General features: G+C 32.8%; 2 protein-coding genes across 4 annotated transcripts in view; both read right to left on the bottom strand.

Moving 5' to 3' along the window:
* Nucleotides 1-24139, bottom strand: part of LOC122268288 (chitinase-3-like protein 1) — a 74817-nt gene that overhangs the window by 30997 nt on the left and 19681 nt on the right. The gene's annotated exons all lie outside the window — the stretch shown is intronic.
* LOC147810834 (chitinase-3-like protein 1) overlaps nucleotides 14336-24139 on the bottom strand; it is a 29697-nt gene continuing 19893 nt past the window's right edge. For all 3 annotated transcript variants that reach the window (XM_087160862.1, XM_087160864.1, XM_087160863.1), the window contains exons 7-9: nucleotides 21752-21937; nucleotides 15749-15868; nucleotides 14336-14758 (exon numbers count right to left, since the gene is read on the bottom strand). In XM_087160862.1, the coding sequence (XP_087016988.1) occupies nucleotides 14378-14758; nucleotides 15749-15868; nucleotides 21752-21937 (687 nt within the window). In that variant the 3' untranslated portion in view covers nucleotides 14336-14377. The remainder of the gene's footprint in view (nucleotides 14759-15748; nucleotides 15869-21751; nucleotides 21938-24139) is intronic.

The following is a 24139-nucleotide window of genomic DNA, read 5'->3' as shown; positions in this document are numbered from 1 at the left end:
TTAATATTCAGATTTGCATCTGAAAATGGCATGGCATGCTCTTACATCTTATTTTAGTAATTTTACATAGAAATCTTTCAGCTCATTGTCATAATCTTTAAAATGCGGAATCTTGACCATGCTGAAGAGGTGTTAAAAATTCTATTAATATTTTTAAAATAAATAAATAAAATTGAATAATTTTGTAAGTATTTAAAATAAATTGGTATTTTCTTTATATTATTTACTACTAAGGATTTACAAAATTATAAAATCAAATAAGAAGCTTGACGACTATTATTTTGCCAGGGTGGTTAGGCATGCTTTGTTTCTTCGGGATAACTTATAATGAAATGAATGGTCTTCCAGTTGTGTTTATGGTAAAAAGAATTAGTTTTTGTAAATGGGTTGTTAACACTAGGTTTACGGGGCGCGTCATTTTGACGCATTTCGAGTTTTGTAAGGAAAATTATAAAACCAGTTTGAATTTTTATTTTTTCTCTTATAATGACTTTTAACCACTGATCGAAGTAAATATATATTGAAGGCTATTTTCTTCAAAAGCGTTGAAGTATTGAAATTCTCTTTGTGATATACCTATCTCTACTGATATGCATCAATTTGACGCGATCATAATTTCGACAAAATTTTGAGTAAACAAGCAATTATCACATCAATAATAAATAGGAATGTACCGACAATACTTCGATTCGTTATCCGATATTGTTATCTCAAATAAAACAAGCGATAAACAACTGTTGCCGATAAGCAATAATAGAAAGAACAAACGCAGAATGTCAATTGATGTCAGAATGTCAGATTTTGAAGGTTTCAGTTGCTTAGTGAAACATATTGAAACATAAAATACTAGAACGATTCATAAATATATATCTCATATCTTCATTTTTTTCTTATAGTATAGAATTACATTGGTTTCTAAGTGTGGAGATGCCAACTGCTCCGGACACGCCAAAATAATTTTAAAAAATGGTAAATAACAGCTAAGAAAATTTTGAATGAAAGAAGTGGTGAATTATATAAGCCTACGAATTATTTAGAAATAGTGGTGGATAAAAATCCACTAAATTGAATTTATTAAAACAAGAATCACAATTATATGTATTCTTTCATGCGTCAAATTGACGCGTGTTCGTAGAGATAGGTATAAAGAAACGTCCGTAAACCTAGTGTTAATCAAAAACAAAAATTTCGTTTGAATTCAGAACATAACAATATGGCAATTCAGTGTTTGCCGGTTATTGTTTCTAAAGAAAAATTAACATAAGACTTGTACATATTTTCATTATTTTTCTATATATTTCCACATATTCTTATTCTTTATTTTTCCATTTTTTAATCACAAAATTGTCATCTACTTCGACGCATTTAAGGATCTTCATTAGCAGTGCCTTTCGAACCTCTTTCCCCCCAAACATTAAAAAATAAGCCCCAATTTCGTAATCCTAGTCATAAATTATATTTCTTTTATAAATTCTCGATTATCTTTCTTTATTAAATTTTCTTTACTAAACTATCTCTCTTTAGAATGCGTAAATACTTATTGAATATTTTTAAGCTCTTTGAAACTCTCTTAAATTAAACTTTCTTAAAAACCGTATATTTGGAAATATTTTTCGTCTTGATGAAAATACCAAAATCAATGTATTCTTCTCAATTTTTGCTAACTCTTATGAAAACGGGAAATCTTTTAAAACACGAGAATATTAAATACAAATGCTTATCATTTTCATAAAACTGCGGATTTTCATTTCATTGACGTCTTGTTCCATTTTTATAAACTTAGTTGGCGCAATCTAAAGATAGGCAAAAATTGGCAAACAAACTGTCATAACTATTATAAATTCACAGCATTTATGTAAATCATATATTTTTTTTCTTAAATAACGTCAATATATCATGTAACGTCAATAAATAATCAATACGTCAATTAAGCATATCATGTTCATATATGCATGATACCATTTTTAAATGAAAAATCTTAATGTAGATTATACCGAATGCTACCAGTTGAAGTTATCGTATTTATGCGAAAAAAATTGATTAAATTATCATATCAGGTCTTGTATATCATTAACAGACCGAAAATTTCCTCCTTTTCACATCCTTGCTTATGAATAACGACCTTGAAATGATTGTTTAAATTTATTATCTACTGTAAAATTAGATAATTTGAATTAAGTCATTGCCATTCATACGCAAATGTGTATTTTAATTGTATACTATCATAATACTGTTTCTATTTTTGATATTTTTTATTACATTTAATAGCGCTTACTTCTAACTTTCATCCAAATGTTTATCACCATCCGCAATTAAATAATGTAGTATGAAAATTTTCAAAGCTAACTAATTTACTTCTGTCTTTTGACTTAAAATGTCATGGGTTATTACACTATAAAACATAATCTGACAATTAAGGATTAATATATTTAGGTCGAATATAAAGTTTTTTTAACTTTAAAATTAAATTAGAATCCTTGACTTGATGAGCAGTTTCGACCCTTCTTAAAAAATTTAATAGTGGTTTTTTTTTTAATAAGGGCAGGCACTGAACTTTTCGTTCTTCGCCATAGAAGATACCGGAATTGTTACTCATTTAGCGTTACCCAGTGGGCACCTGTGAACCAAAGTCACGGAGGCGAGCAACGTTACCCACGCCATACTGCCACAAACCCGTTCATAGGGTGGGCCACATTCACACAACAGAAGACAACACAGAGAGAGAAACATCCATGCCCAGAGCGGGATTCGAACCCACGGCCATTGGCTCCGCAGTCAGACACGCTAACCACTCGGCCACCTGGCCGGCAATTTAATAGTGGTAGAAAACTCATAAAAAGCGAGTTTGAAATTTATTTATTCGATATATTTTTTCAACGTTAAGAGATTCAGCTTTTCTTAAATTGATTCTGGCGGTAGCTACGTTAAAATCTTTGTGTATTTTTTTCTATTCATTTAAAATAACACTGTACGTTCAGAACAAAAAAGTTCAATTTTTATTCAATCATTTTCAAATTTTAACAGAATATGGGAAACATTAATAGAAGTCTGTGTGCGAAGTTTTAGAAAAGATAACAATTAGATTTTAAATTATAGACAAAAATATGACTTTAAACTGTTGATAATTGAAAAGTTTATTGAGAACGAATTTTAATTTTTTAATCAAATTGTTACCTAAATACGTTGTTTATAGGTATTTAAATAAATTTAAGTGATTAAAGCAACTGTATAGACACATAACGTAACTGGGCATTATATTTTATTTTATTATCACCAAAAATTTCTTCGAAAAACACGCTTTAATTATGTTTGCTAATTTATTACGAATTAAATTACTTTATTGAGATTATCAAAGGCATTTAAAATTAAACGAAACACTTGGAAGAGTGCCTGAAATTTTTTTTAAAGTATTCAAAAAAACTGATGAGTAAGGAACTGTTTGAAATTGTGTGCTAGCTATCTCTTCAAATTTCGCTACGCTTTTTGTAAAATATTTCATAGAGTAGAAGACATTTAAAGTCCAAAGCTTCCAGATTTTTTGATAATTTTGCCAACATTTTAAAACTGTCACCACGAAAGCGCTGGAGCACCTGGGCCGTGAAACGGCCATTATCCCATCCATCATCTATTTTTCTATTTTGAATTGGATCAGCGGAGTATGTGGTAGCTGTTAACAGGATTCAAGCACTTTACTTGAGTTGTTGTTGTTGCACATCCCCCTGGAGATGGAAAGCCTAGACCAGGTCCAGAAGGCCCCGTCGCGTCAGAAAGTTCCGATCAACCAACAGCTGCTTTAAAGAAGCGCCAAGGCAAAACAGAAGGTGATCAGGACTAGCAGGTTGTGGCCAGGAACAAGGTTGGAAAGTCTTCTCCCCATTTTGGAACCTTAAACCCTTAAGAAGGCCACTACGAAATCTGGCCATGGCCGATTGGAAAGGCCGAGGGCCGCAGCATGTTAATGATAGGCCAGGGCGGTTGCCAGCATACCACTCATGGGATGGAGTACGGCGCTACACTGGAAGCAAACTGTTGATGCGTTAGCGGAGTAAGCACTGTAGTGAGTGAAAGTGTTAACTCACATAAAGAAACTTGAAGATTTAAACATTTATTTATTTCATACAGTACCATCTCGATACAGCGTACAACTGAAGATATTAACTATAAATACAGCTTAACAAAAACTTTGGTACATCACCGGAAACAACAACACAGTGAAGAGACAAGACAAGACACATGCCTACAACAATGCATGCCTTATATACAGATTCCATAATGATATGAACGGATGACGTCACTTACGTTATCTGAAAAGAAAATATCTGTTGCCAACACACGACCTAAACTTAATTCAGTTAATTCAATGTATTCAGAGGAGTAACAAACCACTCCAACACAAGCGATGTTTTCCCGCGGAGTGGATCTCAGAGGGAGTAAGACGGTTCAAACAGTCCGTAGGAAGATCACAGCCATTCATGGCGAGCACATCGGCTGTCTCATTGCCATGTACCCCGACATGTGATGGGATCCATTGGAGGCTTATTGGTGTCTTCAGGCCTATCTCAGATAGAAGTTTCATAATCTCCTGGCCAGGAATATCAAATATTTCAGACCAGTTCTTGAAATACTGAATAGCACTCCTACTATCAGTCAATATCCAAATGCAATTATTATCAGTTGTCTGGGCATAATTAAGGGCAACTCACGATGACAGCCAAGGTGGTTAATCACTACACACGCCTCACCACTGGTCCTGCTCCTAGTTTCTGGGGACAGGAATTGCGCCACGCCACGCAGCTCTTCAGCTGTCCGTGATCGCTATAGATGTTAAGTGCAAAAAAAATTGTGCCGTGACTCGCAATTCAATATTGTAACGTGTTTGATGTAATTTGTATTTGTAAAGTAATGCCGCTAGTCTTTAATCGTACTATTCCAAATGATACTGATAATAGTTTAATTAGTGTAATGCTAAGATGGTTAAAATAAACGGTAGATAAGCTAAACTTAATATTATCCAATTAACTAATTCAGGAAATAATTTAATAGTAATTTGAGTAATAATGTAATGACAACTAAATAATTAATTTAATTAGCGTTTTGTCAAGTTAAGGATAATGCCAGCTGCTAAATAATATATCGCGGACGTAACGTAATTTGTAACTTCCACAAATATGTGGTGAGTAATTGTTAACTGTAATTTTGTTATAAAATTCGGTGATAGTAATTTTGTAATTTTAATTGTAATTGTATTTTTAACTAAATTGTTTTATTGTGTATGCACTAACCTTTCCCTTGCAGAAGTCTCGACAGACGGGCTTAGTAGGTTTGTAGGATTGGGCATTAGGAATGCACGCATGTGCGGAAATGCACATGCGTCTTCTGGGTGACAGCTGTGTGGTTTCCGTGTCCGACGGGCCGGAGTGCGAGGCAGATGTAAATACGTGGGAGCCGTGAAAAGCCTTAAACCTGCTTCGCGAGTCAGCTGGCAACCTGCGATGACCAAAATATGTGAGGAAAAAGTCCTCCACAAATGCAAAATTTCTCCCAATACTCGATCCAGGAGTCCCCTTGTCTTCTGGATTGGGTACAAAATTACGAGGCTGCGGAGTTGAACATTAGTATTCGTAAACCCATAAGATTGGGTCGGCTTTTCAACAACGGTTATAAAATAAAATAAAACTATGTGTGGGAGCCGCGATGGCTCAGGGGATAGAGCGTTCGCCTTCCAGTGAGGTGAACCGGAGTTCGATCCCAGCGATGGCTGGTCGATACGAATTCCGCATCCGGCTTGCACCGACCACACTGCTGACGTGAAATATCCTCAGTGGTAGACGCATCATGGAGTCCCCTCGCCGTCAGGCTAACCGTGGGTGGTTCTCGTGGTCTTCCTCTCCATGTAACGCAAATGCGGGTTAGTTCAATCAAAAAGTCGCCAAAGGCAAATTTCTCCCAATTCTTGACACAGGAGTTCCCTTGTCTTCTGGATTGGGTTCAAAATTACAAGGCTACGGAGTTGAACATTAGTAGTCGTAAATCCAAAAGTTGGGTCGGCTGTTCTACGACGGTTATTTAAAAAAGCTATGAGGGGCTTTGAATGTAGATTGATGGTCAACGTGGGGAAACGCTTGATCGAGTTGTCTATATTGTTGTAGTTGAATCTGATGCTATGGGTTAATCTGTGATTAATTTTCGTTTTTTTCTATAATTTATTTTGAGGATTGTAATATGAGGTGTCAGATGTATTGGTCTGAATTTTACATCTTTTTTGTAGTTTTCAAAGTTGAATATCTGGTTGAAGTTCACTGTATTGCACTTTATGGCCTGGTCAAAGAAATCTGCATTTAATTAGGGGACATATTGTGATAAGGTTGGGATTTTAAGGTCTTTGTAAATATTTGTATTTCTGATGAACCATCTGGCACGGGTGATTTTTCTAAGTATCTTGTTCTGGCATTGGCTGAGTTTTTTCATGGGATGTTCCGGTATGGTTGTCCAGGCAGGTGAGGCATATGTGAGAATTGGTCTCATCACTGATGTATATAGCAGTTTTCTTAGTTTTAATGAAACATTCTGGTTGTAGATAAGTGGATATATTATTATTGTTGCTGCATTTGCGCTATCTATTATATTTTTGATATGGTCATTCCAGGTGAGTTTGCTGTTTATTATAAGGACAAAGTAGTTTGCTTTTTGACTATAGGTTAGTATTTTTGGTTTGAATTGTATTAGTATTTTTATTCTTCTTTTCTGTATAATTAGGATTTGAGATTTGTCTGCATTTACGGCAGATTTCCATTTAACGCACCAGTCTTCTATTTCATGCATTTGATCCTGTAGTTTCTGTAATGCTATATTTGAATTTCCTGATTTCATGATGAATCCTCCATAAAAAGCTGTAATACTATTGTAGTTTGTTCTATTAACTGGAAAATCACAAGTGTATAAAATATATAGAATCAGTCCAAATATGCTGCCCTGAGGTACTCAAGCTGTGATATTTCTTTTTGAAGATTTACAGTTTTGAATGGATACTTGGAAGATTCTGTTTGGAAGATAAAGCAGGAAGGTAATCTGATGAGACCAGGTGGAAAGTTAAGTTGCATTAATTTAAATATTGTACCAGTATGCCAGAATTTATCGAATGCTTTTGAGGTGTCTATCATTGGAAATGCTATTGCTTCTCTGTTGATTAGAGCTTTGCCTGTATAGTCTATTATGCGAAGTAGTTGTTTTGTGTTGTCTGGTTTGCCGCATTTGGTGTAAAATTTTATTTCTATACTTACAGTGGTAGTAAAATATATGCTTTCTATGTATTCCTTGCATTTATAAACTTAATTTAAAGTCTTTAAACCCACCACTATGTTTTTAAATATTAAGCAGGTTTATTATATGTAATACTGTAGTTCTAGATCACGTAAGCTCCTTCAATCTGCAACGTATGTTTATAAGAGCCGTAGGGCCTCAGCCGCCCAGTTCCACTAAAACGAACGAACGTATGTTTCTGCCGAAAACTGTAAAATTCCATTTTACTGCAACTGGGGTAAATCATCCTCAAGAGGATTAAAGTTAGTAGGTATAGTAGCGGTGTGGAAAGGACGTTTAAATGAATAAAAAAATGCATTAAACATTAACTCAGCTGTAAATCGAATTAATTTTTGCAAAGAGAGAAAGTTGACAGCCCTACTTTAGAACATAGCTCAAATCTCTACGCACTGCCGCTAAGCAGCATCAACTGATTCGTCGGATTTTTGAGACAGATATTGGGGGAATGTGTGAAGTGGGAGCAAAATTGTGGGGGGGGGGAGTGGAATTGCCAAGCATTAAATAGTAAAGTCACGAGTGGGATCAGTTGAACATATGATGAAATCGATAGAAAATTAAGCGTAATTAAGATTAAACTAGATTAGAATATAATAATATTTATAGGGTTCAGAGCAATGTCAACATTAACGCATGTGTATTTAAATAGAAAATAATAGAGAAAATATATGCAACTATTTACATATTTACACCAGATTGGCAAAATATCTGTCAACGACATAAAAAGTATATAAGTGAAAGATAGACAGGCTTGTCTGTGACTCTGTTAAAGTTATGACCCAGGTGTCCTCTGATAATACCACTGGCAGCATTTGCTTACTTGCTTGCTTTATTTAATAAAATTAGGCCGCCTGGCAGCATTTGACCACGGCCGCCAACTGCAACACTTTTCCAAAATATCTAATTCATCTGTAATGAGCCCTAAGGCGACGGTGACTATTTTCTTTAAAAAGTATCAATTTCCACAGAGGGGCTGTGGACGTCTTGGAAAAACAGGTTGGCTTGGAGGAGATAAAGACTCAATATTAATCCTAAAGTACTTTATTTTAATTTCTAGTTTTGTATAAAGAATGGTATTTTCTTTTTTATTTTATATCACACGCCAATAGAGATTTGGTCTGGCTCGCATATACGTCAGACGCTCTTAACTAGTTAAATAAGATGATGAGACACATTGTATTAAATGTTCGATAATTTGCAATTCATTGTCATTAACAAAAGTTAAATTTTTTTTAACGTAAAACGTTATCAAATGGGAAGATAATTTTTGAAGACGGAAAATTCAGGTTTCATTTAGAGTATTTGAAATGATAACCTGATAATCGCAAATCAATTTATTGATCAGCTTATCTTATTATTCGACATTGTATTACATCATGATCACTTAGCACAAAGGAAAGTAACACAAGTTGCAAAACTGATCGGCGGACATATGGTGGAGTTCTCTTTTTTCTTACAGATTACACCTTTCTAAGATTAATTTTAATTGATCTTTGAATGCCCTTTAAAATGTCAGAGATATTTTTTGTTACTCTGATGAAGAAATAAGAATTAGGTTACCGATAACCTCTCAATTAAGTAGATTTATAGATTAAAAAGGCAGTATACAGGACTAGAAATAACTATTTGCGAATTTTTAATTTTATGCTTGCTAAGACATTTTCTGGGAATTAATATTTTTAACGGAGCTTAAATATTTTCACATCTCTAATTTAAGGTCTGAAAACTATTTACCTCTACAAATGACAAGTTTTTATGCAATTTAATAATATATTCCTGACCTAAATTTTTTTCAAATTCGCTCGAGGGAATACTGAATGCTTATACTTCTCTGCAACACAGGTAGTGGTGGAAAGAAGAAGATAATACGCTTTAGTACATAATGCGTTAGGTTGAGATCCTATGCATTTTTGTTTTAGGTTTCATTTTCAAAGAAACAGAAAAGTGTGAATGTATGTAATGTTCTTTATAAACTTTGTACATTGGGTCAAAAAATATGACTCAGAAAAAAATTTGTAGATGAACAAAGGTTTTGAAATTTGAAATCCCCACACTCGAAACAAGTAAAGATTAAATATAAATGCCACAAAAAATTCGTTCCCTAGTGTTATTTTTCAAGGGTGTAAAGGTATAAGGGTTTCAAGGCTGGAAAGGTTATAAGGTATAAGGGTTTCAAAGTTATATTTTGAGTGTATTCAGAACTAGAAAAACTATATCAGAAGTTTATAACTTCATTTGTACAATATAAGATTAAGGCAAAATTTTCATTTTTGACAGAAATATATTAAGGAATTAAACTTTACCCTTTCAAGAATGTGATCACATACAGATCGCGGGAATCTCCTTTCTCGGTTCCCCTCGATATCATATGTAAAGCGAGCTTTTCTGATTGCCTAAGATCCGTAGGTAAGTGCTTCTTTCTCCTTCCAATCCTGAGGTAAGGACTGATTATTGCGTGTGTAAAAGGGGCACTCCTAAATTTTGAGGTCCTTTCACATTATAGTTATGCGATTTAAATTTTGCACTTTCTTTAATGTTGTACCTTGTCGATTCACTAAAATTTTCCAATATTCTAAATTTAGTCCCTAAAAATCAATTAAACCAAAGACTCATAGTAGTTAATGATTAAATTTTCTACATTGAAAAATTTGCATTTAATAAGAAATTTGTGGATCAATCTGGTTCAATCTATATACATCATGTGTACTGCCAACTTTTACGCATTCGGCGTAAAATTTTATTTTTGTATTTAAAGTGGTAGCAAATATATATATATATATATATATATATATATATATATATATATATATATATATATATATATATATATATATATATATATATATATATATATATATATATATATATATATATATATATATATTTCTTTTATAAACTTGATTTTAAATGATTTTGATCACCACTATTCTTAACAAAAATTAAGCATATATATATATATATATCAATATATGTTACTATCATGGTTGTCCGCTGAAGCTGCTTCAAATACCGCGTCGTTTTTTGCTAAAATTGAAATTTTAATTCCATGTTTATACCACTGGGAAAATTCATAACGGAAGGGATTAAAGGTTGGCAGTTATGTATATATAGACACAATGCCCCAATCAGATGATCTTTCGCTGTAAGCTTACTTTAAGACAAATTTAGAAAATAATTGTTACAGCATCGAATCTAATGATGCTTATACTGGTGTAGACTAACAAATCATACTGGTGTAGTCTAGTATATAAACTTTAATGTCAATGAAAATGTTGGGACTCCTTAATCAGCATGTGTTCATCTTCCTTTGCATCTCATTATCTGGCCCTGCCTGAAGGGGTTAATGATATTTGTAATATAAAAACTTATTAAACATTATTTTGATCTGGAAAATAAGATAAAATAATTATAGAGGATTTTATAAATGCAAAATAGGAACTGCATAAATGAATATTAATGGAATCACGGCCTGGTTGAATCAAAGCTTTTCTAAATGTTAAAATGAACATATAACAGAAAAACGTTAATAATTCATGTTAAAAAATAAGGAATTATAGCCGGGATGTCAACTGCTACGCTTTCTGAGGCAATTTTAATAAATTGTTAGTGAATTAAATAGTTATACTTGAGAAATAAGGACAACCATGCTTACTCTTATAAGGAGTCATCATGCGAAAACTAATATGAAGTTGCATTATTTATGATACTTTGACTTTTTGATTTGAAGTGGTGGAAAAATAACTAAAAATTAAACATACTAACCAAAAATAACTTAAAATTTGTTACCGCTAGAAAATATTGTTTCACAAAGCAGAGCAAGTTGGCATCTCTAGTAAAGATAAACGCATGCACTCTCAATTTGTTTTGGTTAAATGTCTAAAAATAGTGCCTACGCTTTTTCATTTTTTCCCCTCGGAATGTTCTAAGAGCAGAATCACGTTTAAAAAATAAATATTGTTTTAAATCATGGCAACAGTGCTGCATTAATGGAAAATTTTATCTACACACACGTGCAAACCCTCTACAAAGTCTATTTGAAAACCTTTTTATCGACTGTGTTGTTTCTTGTATTTTTTCTTTTCAATAAGTTCTCGAGATAAATAAATAAATATAAAAATAGTAAAAAATTCTAGAGGTATAGCGAAATACGCAAAAAATAAAATTAACATTAACCCCTTGGGACGGTTGGTTCAGAATAGCATTCGTACAAAATCAGAATCAGGATGTAATTAAATAAAAAACGGTAACTTAAATGTAGTCGTTTCTAATTTGACAGACTTACTTTCTTTTACTTTAATTATTGTTAGTTTAATCATATATATAATCAATGTTAATTCAAAGTATAACTAAATAGTTTTATTTTGAACAAAATAATGGTGAATTAAATAAATCAAGCAATTATTACTCCGCCCACAAATAAACTGCAAAAGAATTACTTTGATTACCAGTTTTATCTTTTTACACTAAAATTGCTTCTACGCAACTAATTCCGTGATAAGTTTCCTTACAGTGAATTGTTATTGTTGAGAATAGATTAACTCCTCCAAAATATTATCTAATATTGAAGTAGTTCTTCTACCAGTATTTTCTCTTTTCCCGTACCAGTATTTTCACTTTTCCTGGCGTGAACGTGTTAATTATTGTTAGTTTAATCATATACACTGACTGAGCAAAACTCATGGGATAGCAGGGCTCTGATTTGTGGATGGACAGCACGTGTGACCAACCTGGTGGCCTCCGCGACGGTCTCAGTTGCGTGTTAGACATTGCTTGAAGTGGCTGTGTGAGTGAATGCAACGTCAGGTAAAATGCAACGTCGTCGTGAGTTGACGGCATTCGAACGCGGCATGGTTGTGGGTGCCCGACGCATGGGACATTCCATTTCGGAAGTGGCTCAGGAATTCGGCTTCCCAAGGTCAACCGTGTCGAGAGTTTACTGAGAATGGGTGAATGAGGGTGTCACAGTCCACAACAGACACCATATCGGGCGTCCACAGGCCCTAAATGACCGAGACAGGCAAAACCTGAGACGAGTGGTAACTCGAGATAGGAGAGCAAATGTGCAACTAATCACGGCTGAATTCAACACTGGCCGTGATGGAGACGTGTCCCAGTTGACAATCCGTCGGAACATGCATGCTCTCGGGTATGAGAGCCGTCGCCCCACACGTGTGCCACTGCTAACCCAGCGTCATTCGACAATTCGGCGTGCATTTACCCCCAATCACCATGGATGGACACTGAAACAGTGGCGTAACGTGATCTGGTCTGACGAATCACGTTATCGACTGTTCCATGCTGATGGGAGGCACCGTGTGTGGCGCAAACCGCACGAAGCGATGGATTTAGCATGCCAAGTGGGCACAGTCCAGGCCGGTGGCCTATCAGTCATGGTGTGGGGTGCATTTTCGTGGCATGGAATGGGCCCGTATTTGTGGCAGTCGGCCCGAAAGGGTTAAGGTGTTCAAACTTTGATATGCTCTCTTGATCAACTACTGGGACATTATTTTCTAGATTGCAGCCACTCCCTATGCTTTGCGGGTCAAAAACCTGAATCCGTCTAATAAAAGACAAATAAAAGGTATGTTTATTCACAGACAGTCTATATTTTTGTGTCTCATTTCTTAGCTTAAATTATCATCCGACCTAATTAATTAGCATATCTAAGGTCAACCGCTGGAATAATTAAGATTGTGTTCTAGAAGGTAAAGAAGGAAAAAGTTACTCTGGGTGTTTCGTATTACTGAACTAAACTTTTAAGGAGTTGAAAAATAAGGGCCACATTACTCTACATGAATAACTTAAGATAAATATATAAAATTTTTAGCAACATTCTTTGAGTCGTGGTGGCTCAGGGGATAGAGCATTCGCCCTCCAATGAGGTGAACCGGGTTTGAATTCCTGATCGATACGAATTCCGCAGCCGGTTCGCACCGACCACAGTGCTCACGTAAAATACCCTCAGTGGTAGACGGATTTTGGGTTAGAATCCCCTTGCCGTCAGGCAAACTGTGGGAGGTTTTGTGGCTTTCCTCTCCATGTTACGCAAATGCTAGTTAGTTCCATCTAAAAAGTCCTCCATGAAACAAATTTCTCCTAATAGTTGATCCAGGAGATCCCTTGTCATCTAGATTGGGTTCAAAATTATAAGCCCACGGAGTTGAACGTTATTAGTCGTAAATCCATAATTATGTCGGTTTTTCAACGACTGTTATGAAGGTCAGCTTGCTTACCATTGTATAGTTAAAGTATAAAAATTCAACTACTATGTTGTTGTTGTTGTTTTTTGATTTTTACAGCTGTAAATATTTAAAAATACTTAACCACTTTGAATATTTTCCCGTATTGTTGTCAAATAATCATCCATATCAGGACGATTTTGTTCGTGGTAAAATCCTATTGCATGTCCTAATTCTAGAATAATTGTTCCGGACCATCCACACCCGTGGCCAAGTGAAACTGGTTGTTTTCCTCCGACATAAGAATAACAATTATGTAAATATATGTGTTAAATAAGATAAATATAAACTATAATAAACTGCATAGCTGCCAATTAGTAAAACTTATGCTTAAGTTTTTTTAATGGTTGTAAAGATGCAGAATGAAAACTTCTTTTAGGTTTCTGTAATAGTTGATAAATTCGAGTAATTTATTCCTTCTCACTCAAAAACAGACTTGTATTCTCAATACAAAGAAAAACTTTTGAAATATTTTCAAGTTGATAAGCAGAGAGCATACATAAGAAAAGGACAGAATCCAGAATTACAATAGGGATACATGTAAGGTTACAACGGAATTCGAATCATTAACATAGCTGCCAACTTTTACGCATTTTGAGTACTGTTTTATTTTAATTTGCGTAATTAAAATAAAATTTTTGCGTACCCAGAGGGGCTGAGTGGTAAAACCACAGTGAAAATAGGTAGAAGAGAATACTTATGATAGTTTATGAGCAAAATTTTAAAAGACAAATTTGCGTGAGAAAAATAAATAACAAGAAACTAAAGAACATAAAATGTAACTTAAAAACTTTTATTTAACAACTTCAAACAGTTCAATATTAACAGCCTGGAACATTCTTCCTCAAAACGCACGTTTTTAAAGTTTCATCAAAAGCTGAATCCTCTCCGCAGTTGTAAGTATGCCTAGTCAATTCCCCTTTGCTTACTTGTACGCAATAGTAGAAGACTGAGCAATTATGAGGATCTTTGAAGTAACCATCACCTGGACAAGTAAATTCTTTAGGTGTTTCGGTAGGTTTTGGTCCAACTGTTGGCCTAATGTTTGGGTTAATGGTAGGTGTGACAACAGGGCCGTTAAGTTTTGTGTAAATTTGCGACAAAAGTGGATATTTTTCGCCGTAACAATTTCCTCGGAAATCATCAGTCTCCAATGACCAGACCATTCCTCCTCCCAGTCCTTCTTTGATTAAATAGTCAACCTGGAATATAAGTACCATATCAATAGCATTCTACTTTACCCCCCACTTGAAAATTTACGAGTTTTTTTATTGCGTTTTTTCCCGACATTTTTTGTAGAAGAATCAGCAAGTAAAACTTAGAGGATTAGCTTTCTATAACTTTAGGGATAGTATTTATCCCCAAACACTGGTATTAAGAACATATGCTTTTCACCTTTTCCAAATAGAAGAAAACTCTTATCACAAATGCTTTCCGTAAACAAACTTTAAAAATTTCGCTGGGTATTAAAATTAACATCACATTTTGCAAACACCAGTAGCAATATTAACTTAATTTAAAATAGTATTTCATGGTAATATATTCTTTACTAGGATACATATTACTTAAAATAGTATTTCAATGTAAGTTTTATACACACATATTTATACGTGTATACATCATAGTATATTTATGTGTTGCGGTGGGCAAAACTTCGATAACCCACTTCTATAAATATACGGCAATTATGTTTTGAAAATTTAGGGTTTGATACAATTAAAAATTCTAGCATGCAATAATAATGAGTATTGAATTTTAAAAAATCCTGGTAAGGAATATGTTATTAAATTGCATAAAAACTGTAGCTTCTAGAGAGAAGCCGAATACAGATTTGAAACAAACGACGCGAAGATATCCAAGATCTGTTTAAACAACTTCCTGCAACAGAACACACACACAAATATTCTCCGGCGTAATCTACCTCCCTAACATAGAAGATCTTATTTTTCAAGATTAAAATTTAAAAGAAATCAATAACTAATATCTTCACCTGCATCAACGTTTGCTGTTTTTAGTTTTGGTATATCGAACACGGTACCTTCTTTTACTGAAAACAAACTTACACTGTAGTGAGGAGCATTAAAAATTTCAGTGTATGTATAACTTATCTCTCTTCTTGTAATTAGAGGTTTCTAATGTCAGAAAAAGGTGCTCTTTTCTTTCGAAATTAGTATTCTTTCTTAATTTCTCACCTTAATTCCAATGCTCTTTTTGTCATCATATCCAACCCATTGATCTCCTGAATAGGCATATGGAGCGTCTACTTTAGCTGGGACTACTTCCTTCCATCCTTGTTTAAGATTCAAACAGATCTGGTGTGAAATACAAACAAATATAAGCATTTTACGAACATGAAACTAAAGACAGATTTTAAACACAAATAAAGAAAGATTTTTCAATGTCAATAAATTAAAACATGATCCAAGGTAAGATTACGATTTTTAAATATTAAATTTTCATTAAAGCATAAATAGTTATTAACACGTTCACGCCGGGGTCACCCACCGGTGGGTCACGCTAGATTGTCTCATCTTGACAGCGCATCGGAGTAAAAACTGGTAACAATAAATTTCATTTTTTAGTTTTTTTCCGGGAATAATGAAAATCCATAACTACCAATTGTTTTTAACGGATGCAATTTTTATATAGAATCGCATCTTCACTGTGATAAATTTCCTTACAGTGAATTGTTATTGTTGAGAATAGATTAACTCCTCCCGATTATTATCCAATATTGAGATAGTTCTTCTACCAGTATTTTCACTTTTCCCGGCGTGAACGTGTTAATATTAAGTTTTGAAGCAACAATGCTTAATTATATTTGCGCTGGGCATAAAATACACAAATGTGCTTACAAAACAGTGGATGCATACCTGCCAACTTTTAATCCCTTCCATTATGATTTTTCCCAGTGGTATTAAAATGATAAAAATAAAGATTTCAATAAAAATACGTTGTATTTGAAAAATCTTAAGCTGCTATCATGACTAACTATCTAATCAACTTTTTTCAGAGTAGGGGAGAGTGGGGTCAATTGTAACAGGGTACGATTGTAACAGAGCAAAAATTTCAAGTGTCGGGTTCAAGATTTGGTTCCTAGGTGGCGCACAAGGTGTATTTAATAAATCTACATGTACACCCCTGATGGCAATCATTTTTATGTACTTTTGAAAGAGTTAGATCACAAAAGATATTTTCACACCACGCAAGTACTTTTTTTGGTATTAGAATATTATATTGTAACAAAGTAATTTTGTTTAAACAAATAAAAATTAGTAACCGAATATGTAAGTGGACATCTTAATTAACATTTCAATAAAAAAAAAGATTAGTTTTGCTAATTAACTAGCATTGTTTTTAACAAATGAAGCTGAAATGGCGTCTTGGGGACAATTGTAACAATAAGTAAAGGGACGATTGTAACAGCTGAAAATAAATAATCTTATGTTTACAAACCATTACTTAAGTCTTTAAGAACCACCAATAGTTTCCTATATCATTTATATTATGTTGCATGTGCATTATTTTATTTGTCACCTTTCACAGCATAAATTAAAGTTTTTAACCCCTTAAAGTTAAAAACTTAACCCTTTAGGTCTCTGCTCATTATTATTTTTACTCCTAAAATATCACTACTATTTTGATCAATAAAAAAATATATCACAACTATGATAATTAACTATGTTTTAGTTGAATTTATGAACTGTTACAATTGACCCCGTAAGTGGGGACAATTGTAACAAGTGCACGACTGTCAAAAATTGTTAATAACTAATATAATAAAATTTAAAATAAGGTATTTATTTTTTTTTTCTAGTAGAGGATAGTCTACTTTACTCGTCTGTCAATTAATACTAATAATATATTGGATTTTTTGTTAGTTAAAAATAGTTAAGTAAAAAATGTTACAATTGACCCCACTCTCCCCTACCTATCCATGTATGGATATCTGCTCTTTCATCTAAATTGGATAATATGTGGTGGAAGGGAAGGGAGGTGCTGCGTTAACATTAAGTTAAATCTCCGAATGAACAATAATTGATAAAATCAAGCCTGAGTCATACATAAAAATAAGTCGCAAGTTGATACACAATAAAGGGAACAAATTGAAGATAAAGATAAAGAAAGAATATTTACACTATTTACAAATTTGCTATCATGATAGTAACACATATTAATATATATGCTTAATTTTTTTAGGAATAGTGGTGATGAAAATCATTTAAAAATTCAGTTTATAAAAGAAAAAATAGTATATATTTACTACCACTTTAAATATAAAAATAAAATTTTACGCCAAATGCGTTAAAGTTGGCAGGTTTGTGGTTGGCATCTCACTGCTAGGCGGTATAAGTTCTAGGTTTTATAGAAATCGAAACAAAAAACTTTTCGATCTCTGTTATATGAACCACCAACGTCTTTTTCATTTCTCAAACAATGGCGTGAACGTGTAACGTGTACAGCACGTTGTTTCGATGTTTCAACATAGAGCTCCGGACGTGCGTGACACGTCTTTCCTGCGCAAATGGAACCAAAAAAATTTACATTTCAAGGCAAAACAAATTATCAGTTGAAAAGTTTATTACGGACAGGAAAAACTGCTTTGTCAATATTTTTAGCATTAAAAATTAAAACGGGATGGCAAAATGTCTTCAGAAAAAAGTGCAAAAATGTGTCATGAAAAAAAATTACGTTGACTTTTAAAAAAGTAGCTGACTTTTATTTATAAAATCAACACTTTTTTTAAACCGTTTCTCACTAGTATTTCCATTCTCTGATCATTTGTGGTAATACACTACGTGCCTACATTTTCTTCTTGTGGAAACAAAGCTGGATATTCCCGTTCGATGGTACATAGGTAATCTGTCGCAATTTGCAATACGGTATAAATCAGTGATAAAACTATTTCTTTTTATCCGTGAAGTGCCAATTGCTACGTCTATTAAAATCTGCTTTATTTTTCCGATTGTTTTCACGAGAAAAATCCCCATGTTTTAAAAAAAAATTGTTATAGTTACTCTGTTCACTTTTATTGTCACTTTTTCCCAAAATAAATTCCAATTCCCTCAACTTTTACTTGCACGGGTTAAGTCATGGGTTTGTGACTTAAGACTGAGCGTGATTACGGAGTACCTGTCCGCGAAGCGGACACTCCTCTCTTTCATCTGAGATTGTGCCCGTGGGAGCCTGGTGTACTGTTTTTAGGTTAAAAAAGACTGAAGTAGGTGTGTCTCTGTTGTGCCTACCGTCATTTTAACGTGACTGTCCATTTTTCCAAAAAAAAAATGGTACTACACAGGGCTAAAGAGAATAGAAGGGCTGGTTCACTCCTTTGAAGTATCTTTCGCCGCGCCGATCCTCCGACGTCACACTAGTGACGTCACTTTTACTTCAAGAGCGGAGCGTTTGGCCTTACTAGCTCTAACTAATATTGGATCATTTCTTTTTGCGAGATATTCTAAGACATTTGTTATTTTCTATAATGACTTTCCTCAGTTTTTGCAGTGAATTTACAAGAATTTAAAACTATTATCGAAATGCCAGTTTGCGCGATTGCAACTTGCAAAAATTCTGATATAGAAACAAAAGGAAAAAGTATAATTTTTCGCGTGTTACCTAAAGTAAATGAACAACTATGCAAAGAATGGATTCCGAAATGACACAGTTAATATAAAACAGCAATACGTTTATTCTGTCGTAAAGAACTTTTATAAAAATTCATTATCTAAATAGAAACCGCCTCGTTACTTCATAAAGAAAGGCAGGTGAAAAGAATTAAAAAATAGATAAAGTCAAAGAAAATTAAAATGTAAGTAAAAAGTATAAATAAAATATATAGTATATAGTTGAAATTCTCCTAATTTCATAACATATTTTTTAATGTAGTTATTCTAAATATTTATGATTTTTTTTAAAAATTATATTCTCTTCAATTTAAATATCTATAAATTATATCATCGTAAATTTAAATGTCTATAAACAATTGTAAAATTTTTAATGTCCTTATGAACCTAAATTATTATTTTGTTTCAGTAATTAGCGTTTAAGGTTGATGTTTCCTAATGATTAAGTATGAACAAATTACTATTAACGGCATATTTTAAAATCAGGGATTCTAAATTTAACTTAACTTATCTTTATAAAAGAATATGTTGATAAAAAAAGTGTCGATATATGCCTTCATTTTTCTTAATAGTTAAAGTTAAAACTGAACTTTTTAAAATAAAGTATTTATCGTGTCATTTTCACCAACTAGCAAAACATTTTTATAAGTTTAAAATGGTATTTTTTTAATATAATAACCAAGAAAGTTTTCTTTGAACTATGTTTATGAACGGAAATAATGTGTTAATTACGTAAAGTTTGAAGACTAATAACCAGAAAAAGTCTGACTTATTTTTACAAAGAGAAAGATGCAAAGTTATCATATCTTTGCTTGCGATCTCCGAGATCTGTAGACACAGTGACGTCATGAGGAGGGAAATCGTAGCTTCAGCTCTAAGAGCGGAGTGAACTAGCCCCTGTATTCTCTTTAGCCCTGGGTACTACATGTGTTTCATTATTTGTATTTGTTTTGCAAAAACAAGATAGTTCTATCTACCGTAATGTATCACAGCTGTAAAGATTTATATTCTGATCGAAGTTTATAGAATAGTGCTTTTCAAAAGCTAAAGTGCTAAGTAGCAGAGCAAAACATCCACTTGCATTATCATTTTTCCCAGTGGTATTAAAATGGAATTAAAACTTCAATTTTAAGCAAACAAATACGTTGTATTTGAGAAAACTTAAGTTGACAACCATGATAGTAACGCATATTAATATATGTGCTTAATTTTTGTAAGAATAGTGGTGATCAAAATCATTTAAAGATTAAATTTATAAAAGAAAAAACAGTATATATTTACTACCACTTTAAATATGGAAACAAAATCTTCCGGAAAATCCGGAAGAATTGGCAGGTATGCACTTGGTGTGAACAAATCTGAACTATTACTTTTTTCCGTATTACTGTTTTTCATATATTTGCTATCGTTAGGTTTTGGAGCGGGTACACTTGTACAAATGACTATGTTAAGGACAAAAAGCGTTTAGATGGCATTAGATCAGGATGACTAATCCGTATATAACAACAGCTTCTGTAAATTCTTTTTCTGCTACACTTCCTTAAATAATCGTGTCGTCATGTTGTCAGAACTTCGTTTACATTAAAATATTGTAATTCTTTGTTTACATAAATTTTGGTAGAATACTTTTTAATAGACCTCGTTGATATGATAAAAGAACTTTGAATTGAAATTAAAGAAGATACGGCAAATTGCCACCATCATATATTCTAAACACTGTTAGAAAGAGCAAGCTGGCTTAGAAAAATAAGCTAATTATTAATAAGTACATATATTATTATATTCTTTCATTATAGGCTGAACCAGTGCTCGGCAGTGCTTTTTTTTAGAAAAAAAAAGTGGTAGAAGATCTGGGATATTTAAAGGCTATGATATCTTAACTACCAGAGCATGCTAACTATTAAAGTGATCAGATTCAGTTCTAAATGTGTCGTTCTAAACGTGTTTTGTTCTACTATAAATTGGAAACTAATTCAGAAATATTTTGTTAACCATATTAGTTTTAATTAACCACATTAGTTTAGAGGATATTACGACCTCTGATCGAAGACATGCTCTTGTCGCCTAAAAGTAAAGATGTATCAATCGGTACTAAATTTAAAAATCTCGAAAGTGAGTCAGGGTCATATTTGGTAGAAGTGTAAATAATGATAGCACAATTGTATTGCTCAACAGTAGTGATATTTGGAAACTGAGATATGTAGAGAATATAAAGGTGAATAATTGTTTTTTGTTATTCTGATATATGGCTATCGATAATCAAGTTTAATGTGATATAATGTAACTAACGTCAGAAAGTTTATCGGATGTACTCAGAATATGTCATACAAATCCTTTCCCCCAAACAATGACAAAATGTAACTGGGCACTGGAAAAGCTCAAATCTGATAATACGACTATCATTTTTACTTAGCGCAAAAAGAACTATGAAGTCTCAGAATTGAGCTCAATTCAAAGAATTTTCTTAAGATGCTGGAGAACCTGATGAAGAACAGCTTAACTGAAATGTCAATTTCTACGAAAGATCTTTATTTGGCGAATTAAGAGAACGGTTTCTAATGCAATACTTACTTCATTGAATCCTAACATTCCGTCTTTTTTGGTTATGGGACCTGCTCTACCGGGTCCTTTAGCTGGAGAACCAAGATCAGTTTTGGATGGATCAGTTAAAGTGAAGGATGTTCCATAAAGCCCCATTCCCAAAACTATTTTGTTTCTTGGAGCTCCTTTGTTAATCCAGTAGTTGATGGCATATTCCTTAAATGAAAGATTTACAGAATTGATAATTTATAAATAATAATGATCTCACAATTCACAAATATTTTTTTTAAATTTATAGCCGTCGTTGAGAGTTGATCCAATTTTGGGTTTAAAAAACAATTCTTTTAGCTTCAAACTTTTAATTTAGAAAAAAATTAAAATCAAAAAAGTAATAATAAGGATATTGAGAAAAATAAATATTTTTGATAATTTATGTTTGAATTAGGGATACAAAAATATTTTATAATGCAAACAATATCTTTATGACTGGTAATACTATTATGCTGATGATGATAAAAAATAATATGTAAATTAATGAGGGAAAATGGATCTTTTTATATGATTTTCCGACCGACGCCAACAAGAAACTACGACGCCATCATTACATTTTTATAAATAGTTAGACATGGAAATAATTTTGGAGAAACGAATTTTACATTTGTGTACTAAAGTTTTTCGATTCTCTTCGTTAGTTCTCGAGATAAAGTGACATATTCTAAAAGAGTAATTGATTTAAAAAGGGCCACACGTTCAATCGTTTTTCTGTGAAATTGCTGGAAACGCAAATTCTAGATTGAGGCAACGGCAAAATTTTGAATGCCGAAAATCCAAATCTGTCGAAAGAAAAAGAAGTAATAGGTTTATGGTAGGCAACGAACCGACCATGATAGTACTAATCAATTACCATATTTGAGGTCACCCACTTGAACCATTAACCCTTTCGCGCCGACTGTCACAGATACGTGACAGCAAAAAACCGTATCAATCAGGGTAAAAAGATAAGACTGGTAATCAAAGTATTTCTTTAGCAGTTTATTTGTGGGCGGAGTTATAATTGTTTGATTTATTTAATTCACCATTACTTTGTTCAAAATAAAACTATTTAGTTATACTTTGAATTAACATTGATTATATATATGATTAAACTAACAATATTTAAAATAAAAGCAAAGTAAGTCTGTAAAATTAGCAAAGACTACATTTAAGTTACCGTTTTTTATTTAATTGCAACTTGATTCTGATTTTGTACGAATGCTTTTCTGAATCACCCGTCCCCAAGGGGTTAAGATTGGCAGATAAACTTGAGCATTAGAACGAAAGTTATTTAGGTTGATATTGTTTTTATTTTGAACTCTGTATACTGATTTATTAGATAAGTTTGCCCACTAAATATATCTATTCAGTTGTTTCTTATCAGGCACATTATTAACTATAATGTCTTATATTTCTGAAAGACTGTTTCCGAGAATTCAATGTCATATTAGAATTAGCTTTGTTATGACTCGAGATTCTTTTGCTTCTAAATTACTTTATTTTACAATACAACACTCAGAATAATAGGACTATTTACAAAAGATATTATTTACATGGATGCTGGGAGTAAAATCGTACATCTTATAGATGAAAATCGTATAGAATTCTTTTAGACACAACGTATCGTAAGTTCTTTAACGTAATATTATAAACATAAATAGAACATGAAAAATAATTGCCAGTTTCACAAACGCAAAAGATAATGTTAATTATCTTCTGTGTTTATATATTTGAACTTATAGATACTCAAAGATAATGTAATACAAAATAAAATAAAGAAAACATGACGGAATTGACAAACTTAAAGTGAGTGGCAACAAGCTTATCATCGTATTAACACAGTGCTTTCCAAACTTTTTGTACCTGCGCCCCCCTCTTTGGAAAAAAAAATTGTTGTGCCCCCCTAAATTTTTCTAACAATCCAATTTCATAAACACTCATCTGATATTGTAATTTATTTAATGGGCTACAAAATAATATATACAATATTATGTATAAAAATACATAAAAAATAATTATCTATTTTAAGAAATAATAATATAATGTAATAAAAACAAATCTTACAAAAGTACAAAAAATAGAATTCAACATTAATACAACATTATAAAAATTTAATGTGAAGGGTGAGCTTGTTTTTCAGCACAAATTTTGTCAAACCGTGGTATCATTGAAGATATCGCGGTTCTCAGTTCCTTTTCAATCTTTAAGCAAGATCGATACTTTGTCTTTAAGACAGCTACTGCAGAAAACCCAGTTTCACACAAGTAAGATGTTACAAAGGGCAATAAAATTTCTAAAGCTTTATTTGTTAAAGTAGGAAACTCGTCCTTTACTCGTAACCAAAACGTGACAATATTATTTTCGTGTTGAAACATCTGCTTTAAT

This window comes from Parasteatoda tepidariorum, chromosome 4 (genome assembly GCF_982258835.1).
Source record: "Parasteatoda tepidariorum strain Cologne lab strain chromosome 4, Ptep-v5.0, whole genome shotgun sequence".
NCBI lineage: Eukaryota > Metazoa > Arthropoda > Arachnida > Araneae > Theridiidae > Parasteatoda > Parasteatoda tepidariorum.
Note: the sequence above shows the minus strand (reverse complement) of the source record. Positions and strands in the feature narration are given on the sequence as shown.